The sequence below is a fragment of the Pituophis catenifer genome, unplaced genomic scaffold (assembly GCF_029215685.1).
Source record: "Pituophis catenifer annectens isolate HBS135680 unplaced genomic scaffold, rPitCat1.0.hap2 SCAF_3, whole genome shotgun sequence".
NCBI classification, from domain to species: domain Eukaryota; kingdom Metazoa; phylum Chordata; class Lepidosauria; order Squamata; family Colubridae; genus Pituophis; species Pituophis catenifer.
In genome coordinates this window covers 167,160,563-167,174,260 of record NW_027256883.1, presented here as the reverse complement: position 1 = coordinate 167,174,260, position 13,698 = coordinate 167,160,563, and the positions used below count along the sequence as shown (strand labels likewise).

General features: G+C 37.8%; 1 protein-coding gene across 1 annotated transcript in view; it reads right to left on the bottom strand.

Annotated features, from left to right (window-relative positions):
• Positions 1-12,386, bottom strand: part of DEF6 (DEF6 guanine nucleotide exchange factor) — a 52,744-nt gene extending 40,358 nt beyond the window's left edge. The window contains exon 1 of the mRNA XM_070939721.1: positions 12,291-12,386. Coding sequence (XP_070795822.1) covers positions 12,291-12,386 — 96 coding nt within the window. The remainder of the gene's footprint in view (positions 1-12,290) is intronic.
• Positions 12,387-13,698: the final 1,312 nt, after the last annotated feature.

Below are 13,698 nucleotides of genomic sequence, written 5' to 3'. Positions count from 1 at the left end.
TTTGTGAGGTAAGGGTGGAAAACAATGCTAGGAAAGATATTTTTCATTTGTAGCTCTGTACTGTGGAACAGCTTCTTCTTAGCATTTAATTGGCACATTATATTCCTATGTTGCTCTTTAATGTGGGGGTTATCCATGGTTACACTTCAACCCCTGATTCAGAAAAAGAACGGTTGACATGTTTTATGGTCAAGTTCAATCCAAAATAAATAAAAATGTGCAGGCAAGTTATGCTGCTTGTAATGGGAGACTGGAATGCCAACATTAGAAACAGTAAGGAGGAAAACATAGTTGATTTGTATGATCTTCTGGAAAACTGAAATATAGCAAGAGAATAATTTATCATGGGATTCTGCCAATTCATCATTTCCTTATTGCTAATATGGTCTTCAAATATAAGTAGTCCTCAGTTAATTACCAGTCATTCAGCCACTGTTTAAAGTTACTACAACAATTGTAACTTTGTGTGGTGGTTATGACTGATCCTCAAAGTTCTGGCTGACGCAATACTGCCACAGTCACGTGATAGTAATCTGGGCAGTTGGCAACCAGTCTTACAAAAGTTGCATCATCCCATGGTCATGTGATTGTGATTTGTGACTATCCCTGCTGACTTCCCACAAGCAAAGTCAATGGAGAAGCTGGCAGAGAAGGTCACAAATGGCTTGGGTAAGTCTCATCCTTCCCTCATCTGCAGTCCTCTCCTCTGCACTTGTGCTGTGCCTTGCTGGCCACCCACACACCTTCCCTGTCCACTAATGCACTTTCATGCATTCTCTCTGAACCAAAAGGGCAGTGATGGGAGGAGATAGATGAATGAGGAAATTGATGTGCCCCCAGTCATAAATGCACATGGGCAGCCAAGCATCTAATTTCTGATCACATGACTGTGAGGGGCACTGAATGGCTGGAACTCAGATGACCAGTTGTAACTACTATTCATTCTGTGCAATTATAATTTCAAATGATTCTGAAAGAATGGCCACAACCCAAGGACTACCATACAGAATTTCTCTCTCCCTCCCACTTATACCAAAGAGAGTCAAAGCGAGATGATCTTGAGTTTCTTTCTCACCGTTTATATCTTTCTGAGTTAAGCTGATGTTTTTGTAATGGCTGTTGCATGCTTTCTTCAAGGCTATTTCTGTATTCAATTTTAAATTCCTGTACCTCATTGATAGGGAACCAGAGGAAATATGGAATAAAATCAAAGTTGTGCTTAGGATGAGTATGGAAAGAAGACTGCCAAAGCCCAAGAAACAAAATAAAGCAAACTGGGTATCAGAACAAACAATGGAAACTGCCAAGAAGAAAAGAGTAGTCAAAGCCAAGAAAGACAAATATCTCAGGAAGGCACTTAACAAAGCATATTACAGAGCTGTTAGAAGAGAAAGAAGCAATATAACAACATATGTTATATTGCATATGTTATATACGTATTAAAGATGAAAGACAGACACACACACACAAAAAAAAAAACCAAGGAAAGTTTTCCAAAAGATCTCCAAACTCAGGAGGTTCCAACCACAAATTGGTATGCTAAAGGACACCAAATGACAGGCAATAAATTATTTAAAAACAGCCAAACAATGATGGAAGGAATATATTAAAATTCTACAGAATAGAATTCTTAGCAAATAAGATACATTTGATATATTCCTTACTTACAAGATCTTCTAGTATTAGAAGATGACGTTAGATCAGTATACAGTTCTTTACCAAGACAGAAGGCTATGGGAATTGATAAAAAATCTACAGAAATATGGCAAGCAATGGATAAAAAATCAGCAAACATTCTAGTTAAATTATGCCAACAAACCTGGAGGATAACAGTGACTAATATCTCCGAAGAGGTCAATCAATATATCAATACAAAGAAGGGACAGTTAACAGTGTGTGCAAACACATTGCTTAACGCATTGCTTAACGCATTGTAATCCGCCCTGAGTCTCCGGAGAAGGGCGGCATATAAATCAAATTAAAAAAAAAAAAACCTATTGTACAATATCCTTAATTTCACGTGCTAATGAAACAATTCGATGCAGGTTAGAATCCTAAAAGGAAAAGGAAACCCCAGATGCTCAAACTGGTTTTAGAAAAGGCCAAAGAATAAGAGATATTATTTTTGATCCACACCAGATAACTGACAAAGCCACAAACGACCACAGGTAGAACAATCAACCTTAGAATTGAAGAGAAAGATATGGAAGAGACAGACAGTTTCTGCCTTTTAGGCTCCACTGTCAACTGTAAAGGATTAAGCAGTCAAATAGACTTCAGACTAGCACCTGGTAGAGCAAGCCATGAAAATTTGTTCACATGCCATGATGTGCCCTGAAAGCTATAACTCTGCAGACAATTGTTTTCCCTGTGGCATTCTATGAAAGCAAAAGTTGGACACTGAAGAAGTGCGCTGGGAAGAGTACTGATGCTTTCAACTTTGTTGTTGAAAACTCCTGGGAATACCATAGGCAGCTAGGAAAGCAAAATGGATCACTTAAGAAATTAATTGAGTCATCAGTCAAGGCACAAGTTAACCAATTCAAATTACTGTTTTTGGACACATTATGTGAAGATATAACTTACTAGAGAAGTCTAAACTTGGAAAAGCTGGAAGGAAATAGAAAAAGATGTAAAAGGAAACACAATAGTTTGGGCAAATATAGTTGAAAGAAAAAAAGTAGAGAAAAACAGACAAGACTCTTATTAATTCAATATTGGCTTACAGCAAGGATTTACTCACACACACTTAACAAAATTTCCAAGCAACCAGAAATTCTATTTTTCAAATTCCCAAATCAGACAAAACCATATTAAACAAATATCAATCAAACTTTTACAGGCTTCCTTTAGTATTGTGTGAATCTTTGAAATACAGGTTGTGGTATTGGTCTACAGGCATCTGGGATAGAGCTAGTGCACAGCTTCTCACCCAGCTTCCTTTATCCTGTTTTTCCGTCACTTATTAGAGACAAATTAAGACCATAGCATCTACTTTGCATCAGTGACAAACTGCATTAATTAAGAGATTTGGACATGATTGAATAGATAGAATCATCATCGATCCTGATTTGTATCCAATGTTCATTGTGAATAAGGAGTGTTTTAAAAAATGCTAGTTCTATTGCTTAAGGCAGGTGGTAGATAAGCATTCTGGCCACTTTCCTGATCTTTAGCATACTGGATTTGTTCTCTAGGCTGAATGAAGAATTATATTTGGCTTTTGTGTGGCATAGAACCAGGCTCTAAAACTGGCACCAGCATGAATCGAGGCGGAATATTTAATGCAAGAGGAGAATGCCAGCAACTTTTCTTCCCAATGACCGGGGTGCTTTGAGACACTGCTAAGTCTGGAGCAATCCTCTGGCTTCAACCCAGAAGTTTGCCTCAAATGCTAAAATGTGACAAGTTGCTGTTTTTTTTGAAGAACAAGGGGTAGGATTCCAAAGTTCTGTAAGTCAAAGGGAAGAAGTACCACTTTATTGTCAGGATAAAAGACATTCTTCAGAAATCTTCAATAAATTTAGTTTATATAAACTGTTTTTACTGCCCCTTCGCAAAAGTTTAAGTGCCACCTTGATAAGGATTTCAAAGCGCTGGATTTAGAATTGTCCACAGGAGTAAAAATAGTCGAGACCATCTCTGCAATGGTGCAACCAAGGTCCTGCCATTTTATGTGTGTTGCATGTTCAATGGACATTAAAAAAGGACTGGACTTCAATCGCATGGTCATGATCCCCATTTTGACTTTTTTGACTCTCTGCCTCTAGGACAGGGGTCTCCAACTTGGCCACTTTAAGCCTAGAGGACTTCAACTCCCAGAATTCTTTGCTGGCTGGGGAATTCTTGGGCTCTAGGATACCCCTGCTTGGATTTTAAGTAGGGGAATGAGGAATCCATACTGTAATAAAAACATCACAAACTGCCAACAGGGACATTGTGCAGTTTAGCCATCTATCCTTTCCCAAACAGAATTCTATAACTGTGAAACAGAATCAACAATAACCAGCATTATAGATTTATCACAAAGTTGAGAAGAAGGAAATTATGAGAAGAATTTTAACTCATGTGGTTGGTGTAAGGAAAAATAGGATCATATCTCATGCAGAACAAAGAACTCCTTGAAGGAAGATTAGGGTATAAATATGCCTGAAAGCGGAATAATTGTTGAGGGACAACCACATGCAGAATTCATGCCACAGCATTTCCATTCAATGGGAACAGTTAGTAACAGGGAACAGGGAAGACTTTTATATGACGACCTGAACAGCCACTTCCACTCTGAATAAATCAGACGTTTCCCCATTTTTTCTTTTTGCAAACCACTATCTATGTCATCAACAAAAGTTTTGGAATGCTATTACATTAACCTGCACTGATGTCACATGTTCATATTCCATGAGATACATATTTACTCATGAGATATATAACTGCCCGAGGTGGCATTCATGGAACCCTAACACCACATATAGCAATATAAAAAGATTAAAATGGATGGAATTTGGCATGATCACCAAGTCTCACCGGATTTTAGTCCTGCCTGAAATCTTGAAAGTAAAGAAGGCTAAATCTTGAAAGTTTTAGTAATCTTCAGAGATCATGGTCATTTAAATAAATAAATAATATAAAATTGACCGATCACTAGCAGTTCCTTCATGGACTACAGGTAGCTCCCTAAAGACTGGGAAGTAAACAGCTAAGGACTAGATAAGTAGGATCTCAATAGAAGCTGACAATTATCTACCTAATGGGTGATTTCCCTAGCACATTCTTAATATATATAGCACACCTCTTCATAATAAAGGTGGGATACAAATAAATAAAATAGATTATACACCTGAAACATATTTTGTAAGCCATCAAATTTTATCTCCATTCCATGGGAAAACCAGAACTCCCAGTAGTCTATCTTCTACTTCAGGATTTGAGTAGAGTACCTACCACACTTTAGTATAGATAGTCCTTGATTTACATCTGGTTGCTTAACACAATGAAATCAAAAAAATTTACTTACAACCCATCCTCGAAATTATGACAGCCATGCCATCTCTGTGGTCACATGCTTGCATTTTGGGCACTTGGCAGCCAGTTCCCATTTATGATTAGTTGCATAATCATGTGTTTTGTGACTCTTTTCCCACTTTACAGCAAAAATGCAAATTAGATAATCTGGATTCAAATTTACAGCTATGTGATTTGCTTAATAATGCAGTGACTTAATAACCATTAAATTATTGTAAATTATTGGACTACCTGGAGAATGTAGGAATGTTTCATGTTCACATTTGGGGTTATGTTTGCAATGAAAAGTAGGTCAGCACATTTATAATTTTATAAAAACTAAAGTTCTTCCAGTGTACAACCAGTACCAGCTCTACAAATTAAACCTTTTTCAGTCATTTGCTACTGTTATTTTAAATGAAGGAATAATATACCTATTTGTCTGCCAGAAGAGCACTTTCAATATTGAGCCACAGTTGAACTTGCAGGTATTACATTTGGTGAGGGAAGGATCTATTTTATTGTGAAGGACTACTGATACATAGGTGTTATTAGAATGAAGACAGATCAGGCTTTTAGAATTACACCTTTCTCTTGCAGTCTCCGTCTGTTCCCACATAAAATTAAACAGGAAGCTAAAGCTGCTTCTGATCTGGGTACTAAAATCTGCTGGCAAACTTGACAGATCAAATCTTCATGAGCCTTTGTTCTAGGAAGCCATTTTCAGACCACACAAACCTTCCCCCACATTTTCTGCAAAACTGCAGAATCTCCTGAGGTTGAGAGAAGCTCAGCATGTAATGAAGCCTAATCTGGAGAGTTATGGGTAGCTCTTCCTGAATGCTAAACCATGCAATAGGCAATGTGCCAGAATTAGAACACTTTGAAAAACCATCCTAAATTCTCAGTGTTGCAAAAAAAGATTTGGGGTGAAGAGAGGGAGCTACAAGCAGTGGCAGTCACAAACAATGATCAGCTACTGAGCCAAGCTAACATCTGTGGACATTCTCCTAACAAAGAATACTGTTAATGAGATTCTCAAAGGATGGCTCATCCAGAACAATGCTGCTTCTATCTTCATATTGTCCTCTCTACTCTGTGATTGGTTATTGCGCAAAACTGAAGGGCAGGAGGAATGAGGAACACAAAAGATAAGATCAACAGTGAAAGCATAGGCTGAGATTAAATAGTAAAGCTGAAATGTTTAAGCAAAGCAGATTTTCTTTTGCTATCACCAACTCTGTAATATCAGTTTACTTCAACTTCTACTCAGAAGCTCTATTGACTGATTGATTCAAGCCAACACTTAAAGTGTGGAGTTAGTAACACAAGTTTAAGATTATCAAACACTTTGATTGTTAATTGGTAGACTTATATCAGCTTAATAGATTTCTATCTTCTCCCCAATAAGATTTCTACCTTCTGCAGAGTCCTGAAATTATAATCATAATCAATTATAATCATATGGATACATGTGATTTTGTGCTATAAGGCCATGGCTCAGAAAGACCAACATGTAAGTATGTATGTATGATGTATTATTTTTGTCCCACAGTTCCGCCATTATGTTCAGAGTGACGTATATAGTTTTCCTCTTGTATTTTATCCTTCAAGCATGCTTATTCTTGCAACACACTTCTGTAATAGTCCAAGCAATGAAAAACAGATATGCTCCTGATTTGTTTTAAAAAGTGAGAATATGCAATGGCATGTAAAAATAACCTCGAGAGACAGGACAGAGACACAGTCAAGGGAACAATCAGGTAGCCTGCAACAGGACTGGGGGTGGGATAAGAAACTCAGAAGAACCCTTTCTAGAGGGTTAATGTAAGGTTATAATAACGTAGAATCATCCCTTTGAGTTGTGTTTCCTATCAGATCTACCTTGTAAGTTTGATAGAAGTTGAGTATATTTTTAGTGCTTTATGGCTTATGCTTTATTTATTTATTTAGTGCTTTATGGTTTATGCTTTATTATGAAATATGGAAACATTACTGTAGTCCCCACTGTGCTGCAACACTTTACAAATACAGCTAGTCCTCGACTTATGGCCACAATTGAGCCTCAAAATTTCTGTTGTTAAGTGAGAATTTGTTAGGTGAGTTTTATCCCTTTTTATGACCTTTCTTGCCACAGTTGTTATGTGAATCACTACAGTTGATAAGTTAGTAACCTGGTGGTTAAGTGAATCTGCCTTCCCCATTGACTTTGCTTGTCAGAAGGTCACAAAAGGTGATCACATGATCCCGGGACACTGCAATCGTCATAAGTATGAACCAGTTACCAAGCATCTGAATTTTGATCACATGATCATGGGGATGAAGCAAACATTGTAACTGTGAAAAACAGTCATAAGTCACTTTTTTCAATGCCGTTGTCACGAAATGAACTGATACAAGTTGAGGACTACCTATAGCTGCTAGACTACTCACTTCTAATATTCTTTGCACTCAGAATATGGTTAAATAAATAATACAATAATTATTATTCTGAAATAATAAATAATTCAAAAGAATATATAAATTAAGAAGTTAGCTATCTGTTAATAGCAGGAATGTTTTGTTTAATAATTGTTTGAATCGAGTAGGGCACTTAATTCTTGTAGGTCCTTATTAAAACAACAGGTAGTAGAAGCATCTTATTCTTCCCCTCTGAGATAGTGAAGAAAGGACATTGCTTCTTTTAAAATGATACCGCTACAGAAAATGGGCACACAAATTAGTGAAGAAAGCATGCCTCTGTTTGTTAAATCTGGAGATTCCAAACAAGAGTTCTCAGTGCACATTACTTTCCCAGCATGTGAAAATCTAAAGCCAAGGTTTAATTCACGGGTGTCAAACTCGCCATCTCATGTTGCCGTCACATGACATTTCATGATGTTTTTTCCATTTGTGGAGCTGGCATGGGCTGCACATGATGCATGAGGCCCACAGGCCTCGAGTTTGACATCCGTGGATAGATTTTCTGTTTTACTTAGCTGGGCCTTGCTGCAAGAGGAACCAATTAGGCAACATGTATCAGCTGACTTTCTCATTCAAATTAAGCCACAATTTCAAAGAGCTGAGTTATCATTTCATGCAAACTGGGCTCTATATTCTCCTCAAAAGCTTTTTTTTTTTAAAGATTAACATAATTATAGCAGACCCAATGAACTATATTTTTAGATTAAGTGTTAACTCTAATTCAGTCCATTAAAGCATGTGAAAAGAGCATGAATTAATTTAGAGCCATATTCCCATCATAATTTTGCTACAAGGTAAAATATTTTACCTGGCACTCATAGATTAAATCAGAAACTTCAAACATGCAGACTGTAAAATGATTTAGAAAAGAGAAAAAGAACAGATCAAGTAAGTCCTATCTTGTTGCAACATGCAAAACATACCGCCAACAAAATCATTCTGCACTTACAAATCCCATTTTTCTATTGAAAATTATAGCTATGAATGCAATTGTACTTTTTATGTTAAATATTTTCTTATAACTTCAGCCTTAAAAGCTTTTAATCTCTTGGTCAAACTCTTACAATGAATAGGATTCTGGAAATATGCAGTGTAGGAGAGGTACAAGTCTAACGTCTGAAAAATTAATGAATGTTGAGTTGGAGTCTGCATGAAAATGCTTCAAGCCACATTCACTAATTCCAACACAAAGAAAAGCTCTCATTCTTCCATCCCGAGTGGGCAAATATCTGACATTATTTTCATGGCAGATGTGCTAACAAATTAGGAGATAATGTTCTCAAGTTATATAAATTGTGGGAACAGGTAATAATAATTCTGGATGGTTACAGAAATAGCAAAAAATCTCTGAAAATCAGGGAACTTTAAAATATATGGATCAGTGCAAGCAGATGACACATTGGCAGAATATATAATTAATTTCATATTTACTGTACCATGAGCAGATAAATTTCTAGGGACAGTGGACGTATTTGAAACTATGACAGTATATCTGGATGCTGTCACAAAACAGCTGTCAAATAGACAGTTCACAAGAAGATTGTTACAGTCACAAAATATCATTTATCAACAGACAACAATTAGCAGAAATTGATTGCTGCTACTTAGTCCAATATGCTACCTCCTACTACCAGCGAAAATTTCCTCTTCAGTTTTTGGAGGAAAGAAATAAGAAAGAAACCTGGCAATATTATATATAAGTCTGTGGTATGCCCACCTGTGGAATACTATCTCCATTTCTAATTATTAAAAGAATGCTGCAGAAATACAAACCATTTTTTTCAATGTTGCAAAAAAGCAGTCAGATAGAGATGGGGCAGGAGTGATTCCACTATAACTATCACAAAACTCCATATTTACTCCTTGATCATTTTCATCCCTGGTTCTCCAAACTCATCAACAGTCTATGGAGATGGGCTTCAAAACACGAACTTCTGCAAATATGCACACCTAAAAGCAAGCACTGACAACTGGAAAAGCAAGAGCCCTCTATAACTAAAACAGGAAGAAAAATCTTACTGGTAACTTTAAAAACGTCATGTGTGCCCCACAGGAAGCATCTCTGAGACACTCACTACAGTTTTTCAATGTTAAGAAGGAACACACCACAAAGAGCCTAGATATGTAATCTCATGCAGTTAAGATTTAGCAATAAAACATGGGTGCATCACCGCCTCCATTTGTATTCCTCAACAGCTGGTGTGCAAAAGCAAACTCTCCCCAAATTCAGGGAGGGCACACATCATAACTAGCAGCCATTGATAGCCTTATCTATAGTGAATAACTCCATTTTAGCACCTTCTGAATTACGTACAGGCCTCATAAAAACAGTAAAAGCATATAAATAAGAAACAGAAAGATGCCATGAGATATGTAATATGTATTGCACGCTGCAATTTCTTGTTTTTTAAAGAAATATTATTTGATAATAGAACTCAGCATCTGTTTATATTCTTTGATTTTAAAAAAGAAAAAGAGAAGCACTGAGGACTGTTAAAATATTAATTGCAACTTGGCTAAAGAGCTCTATACTTAAATGCATGCTTCCTACATATAATCTCCTGAAAAAGTTAATTACAACTTGGATTTCGGATTTAACCTATTTTTTTTCCCTAGCATTTCCCTACAAGTGCAGGGTCTGCTTTTATTTTCCAGATCAATCAAGTGTTGATCCAGTGGTTGTGACAGGAATTTGACCAAAATGGCTTGTTGCCTGAGCCTGACACTGTAATCTGAGAGAGAGAGACAGGCCCAAAGTCATCCATCTGACTTTCATGTGTAAGGCAGCTCTAGAACACACAGTCTCCTGGTTTCTAATTCTATAAAACAATATTTTTTTAAAAAAAATGTTTTCAATAGTGAATAAAAAAATAGTAGATTAAAAATATTCCTGCTCATCTCAATGACTATTATAAATATTTACATAGGTCTATATATTGCACACACTTCCTGAAAAAAGAAATCCCATTGCCTACAAATAAAATAAAGATTGTTTAATCTGTTGTTAATAACTCTAGTAATGTTACTGTCAGCACTAGGACAGCCTGAAAACCTGACAGTTACTACATTTTATATAAAATAAATCACAATGAATGTTCAAGCCATGTTTCTCAAGACACCAGACACAGGTCACTATATCAACCAATGATTTAGGCCTCAGCATATGGAGGACAGATAATTTGGGAAAGCATATAACTAAGATATCCATGATATAAGAAAGACAAATGTAATCTAAAATAAATCAGGTCACATAATGTAGTGAGTTTGTACTTCAGGCTCAAAAATATCAAGTAAGTCTTCCAACTACAACATCTGAAATGGTTATACCTATTTTACAGCATTCAGATTAATGAATGGATATTGCTAGCTTGCTAACACAAGCATACAAAATCATTCCTGTCAGCACTATTCCATGAAGTAACAATGACGTAATGGGAACCACGGCTCAGAATTGGTGGTTTTAAAGCCTCACCCTTTCATGCCTTGCTTTAACTCTGCAAGACTAATAAACACAAACTGAAGACGGCCCTCAAAAACACATTCAAGATTCTGCTCTCGGATCTGCCCAAGTGCCACATTCTGACAATCCTAGTCAAATCTAACTAGAGAAAGTTGCAACAAAAATCTTTGGAGAGAAGCATAACCCAATCGCAAACTCCAATGCAAGACCAAATTTCTGTAGACATTTTAAAACAGCATTTTGCATCTGAAAAAGCACATTTGACATGTCATGTCCTTTGGGTGCAAAAGCTTGCAAGACCGCCTTGTAACTCCAAAGATCAGCAGTGTGGGAGTTCTCTAGAGTGCTAAACACTGGGGCAGCTGCACACTGCTTGCATTCTTTTGGCACTGTGGAAAATGGTCCAGAATGACCAAACAATTTTCCATTGGTTCAGCTGCTACATTATGTAAGAGAATAATAAGGAAAGACAGCCACTTTATATCATTTAGATGCATACCCTTAGCGCTGATTTCACAAGGTGTCGCCCCATTTGCATCAAACTAGAGCTCTATTTGCCCTACTTTTCTTGCATGTATTTACATCTCATCTTCTTTTCCCACACCTGACAAGACATTTCCCCCCCCCACTCCCAAATTTTACATAGAAGCATCACTTTTGCTACTATTGGAAAATTATAATACAAGAGGAAAATTTTCTTTTTCTCCCCCACCTCCCTTAAACAAAATAGAGTGTTATTACTTCCATGTAACATTTTTGGCGCTCACCAGGGAGGAAGAAACAAATACGAATACTTTCTGTCAAAGAAAGAAAGAACGAGCAATGTTTGCAGCGCGGTTGCTCTGCATAGGATTGATCAAAGCCAGTTTCCATAGAACCATAACAACATTTGCGCTTTACACCCAGATTTTTTTTTTCCAACAACACCTCACCGAGGCTTTAGGGGACCAAAGGAGGCAAAACAGGATGGAAGCTAAGGCTTAATTTCTGCAACTGACATCTCTCGCCCCGACTGAAAAGAAAAACAACGGATCTTTACAAAACGACAGGATTCCACGGTGTTTCCACGAAAGCCAAATAAATAAATAAATAAATAAATACAACCTTAATTTCCCCCCGTTTTTTTCCTGAAGAGGTGTTTTTTTTTAAAAATATAAATCTGATTTTGCCCTCAGATCGCCTCCAAACCCACAAAATGCGCGCCCCGGAGCAAAGCTAGCAGAAGCAAAGCTGGCCGCGAGTTCTTTTTGCCAAGCACGCCGCCTTCCTCGCCTTGGCAAGCAGGACTCAACGCCCTTCCCGCCCGCGCCTCAGAGGCTCTTTCGGGTTGCTGACTTTTTTTCTTTCTTTTGGTCTTTTTACTCACTTTCAGCTGAGATTTGGAGACTTTGCCGCTTTTCTCGGCGTCCAAAGCCGTGAAGGCGTACCAGATCGATTTTAAGAGCTCCGTCCGCAGCTCCATGATGCCTCCAGGGCAGGGCACCAGGCACACAATCTGCTCGCTCAGCGGGGAGGAACCTCCCTCCAGCGGTCGCGAAACTCCCGGCGAGGCGCTCAAACCGTCCACGGAAGCCGGCGGAGCTGTAGCGCCTCCGCCTGGTGGTTCAAGCCGCCTCGCCGGCCTCCTTTTCCCATTTGTTTTGTTTGTCAGTCATCCGATGCCATCAGTCTGGTAAACTCTTAACATTCGTTTTACAGCCCTCTCTAAACTGTTTACAGATATTGCCCCCAACAATTTGGGTCCTCGTTTTACTGACCTCGGAAGAATGGAAGGCTGAGTCAACCTTGAGAAGGCCAGAATCAAACTGCTGGCAGCTGGCAGTCAGCAGAAGTATCTTGCAGTATTGCATTCTAACCATTGCACCACCACAATATAACTTGAATTAATCCAAGCATGGAACTAAAATTGGGCAGAGTTTAAGGTGACGTGCATCTGAAGAAGTCTTTTGCCTGTTGTTGCTTATACAGCCAAAATGGTGCCATTCAAATAAAACTCAGAAACAGGCAGCCTGAAAAAGGTAATGAAAATGGGAGGAGGGATGGTAACAAAACCACCAAAAAAAACTGTAGAGGAAAAAGGTGGGGAGAGATGGAGGGGCAGCCTAGGTGGACTAAGCAAGCTCTGTAGTCAGTCTTTGAGCAACAGCAGGAAGGAGGATAGAAAAGAACAGAAGTAAGTTTTTGGAGATAGGAATGAAGTATTACAGTAGTAGCTGTAGTCATCAATTTGGGGAGAAATCTGTTTCCTGTTATTCAGTCGTTCAGTCATTCAAACTTACATTTTGAAGTTTAGCAGTAGATTGCAGTTGTCTTTCTGTGAAAAATGCATACTGAGTACCTATGTAGGCAATGAAAATACAATTTAAAAACAATATTTTAATCTTGCTTGCTACAAGTAATACCATTAAGACTACACTAAGATGCTGTTTATGGTACCAGCTCTTTTGGCAATGGCAAATGCAATCCTATATAGGTAGATTTATAACCATTTATTTAATGACCATTCAAAGTTACAACAGCAATGAAAAAAAGTGATTTTTGACCATTTTTTCACACTTACAACGTTGCAGCAGCCACCCCCATGGTCATGTGATCAAAATTCAGACATTTGGCAACTGGCATATATTTATGATAGCTACAGTGTCCCAGGGTCATGTGATCACCTTTTGTGATCTTCTGACAAGCAAAGTTAATGGAGTAGCCAGATTCACTCAACAACTATGTTACAAACAACTGTAGTGATTCACTTAACAACTGTGGCAAGAAAGGTCATA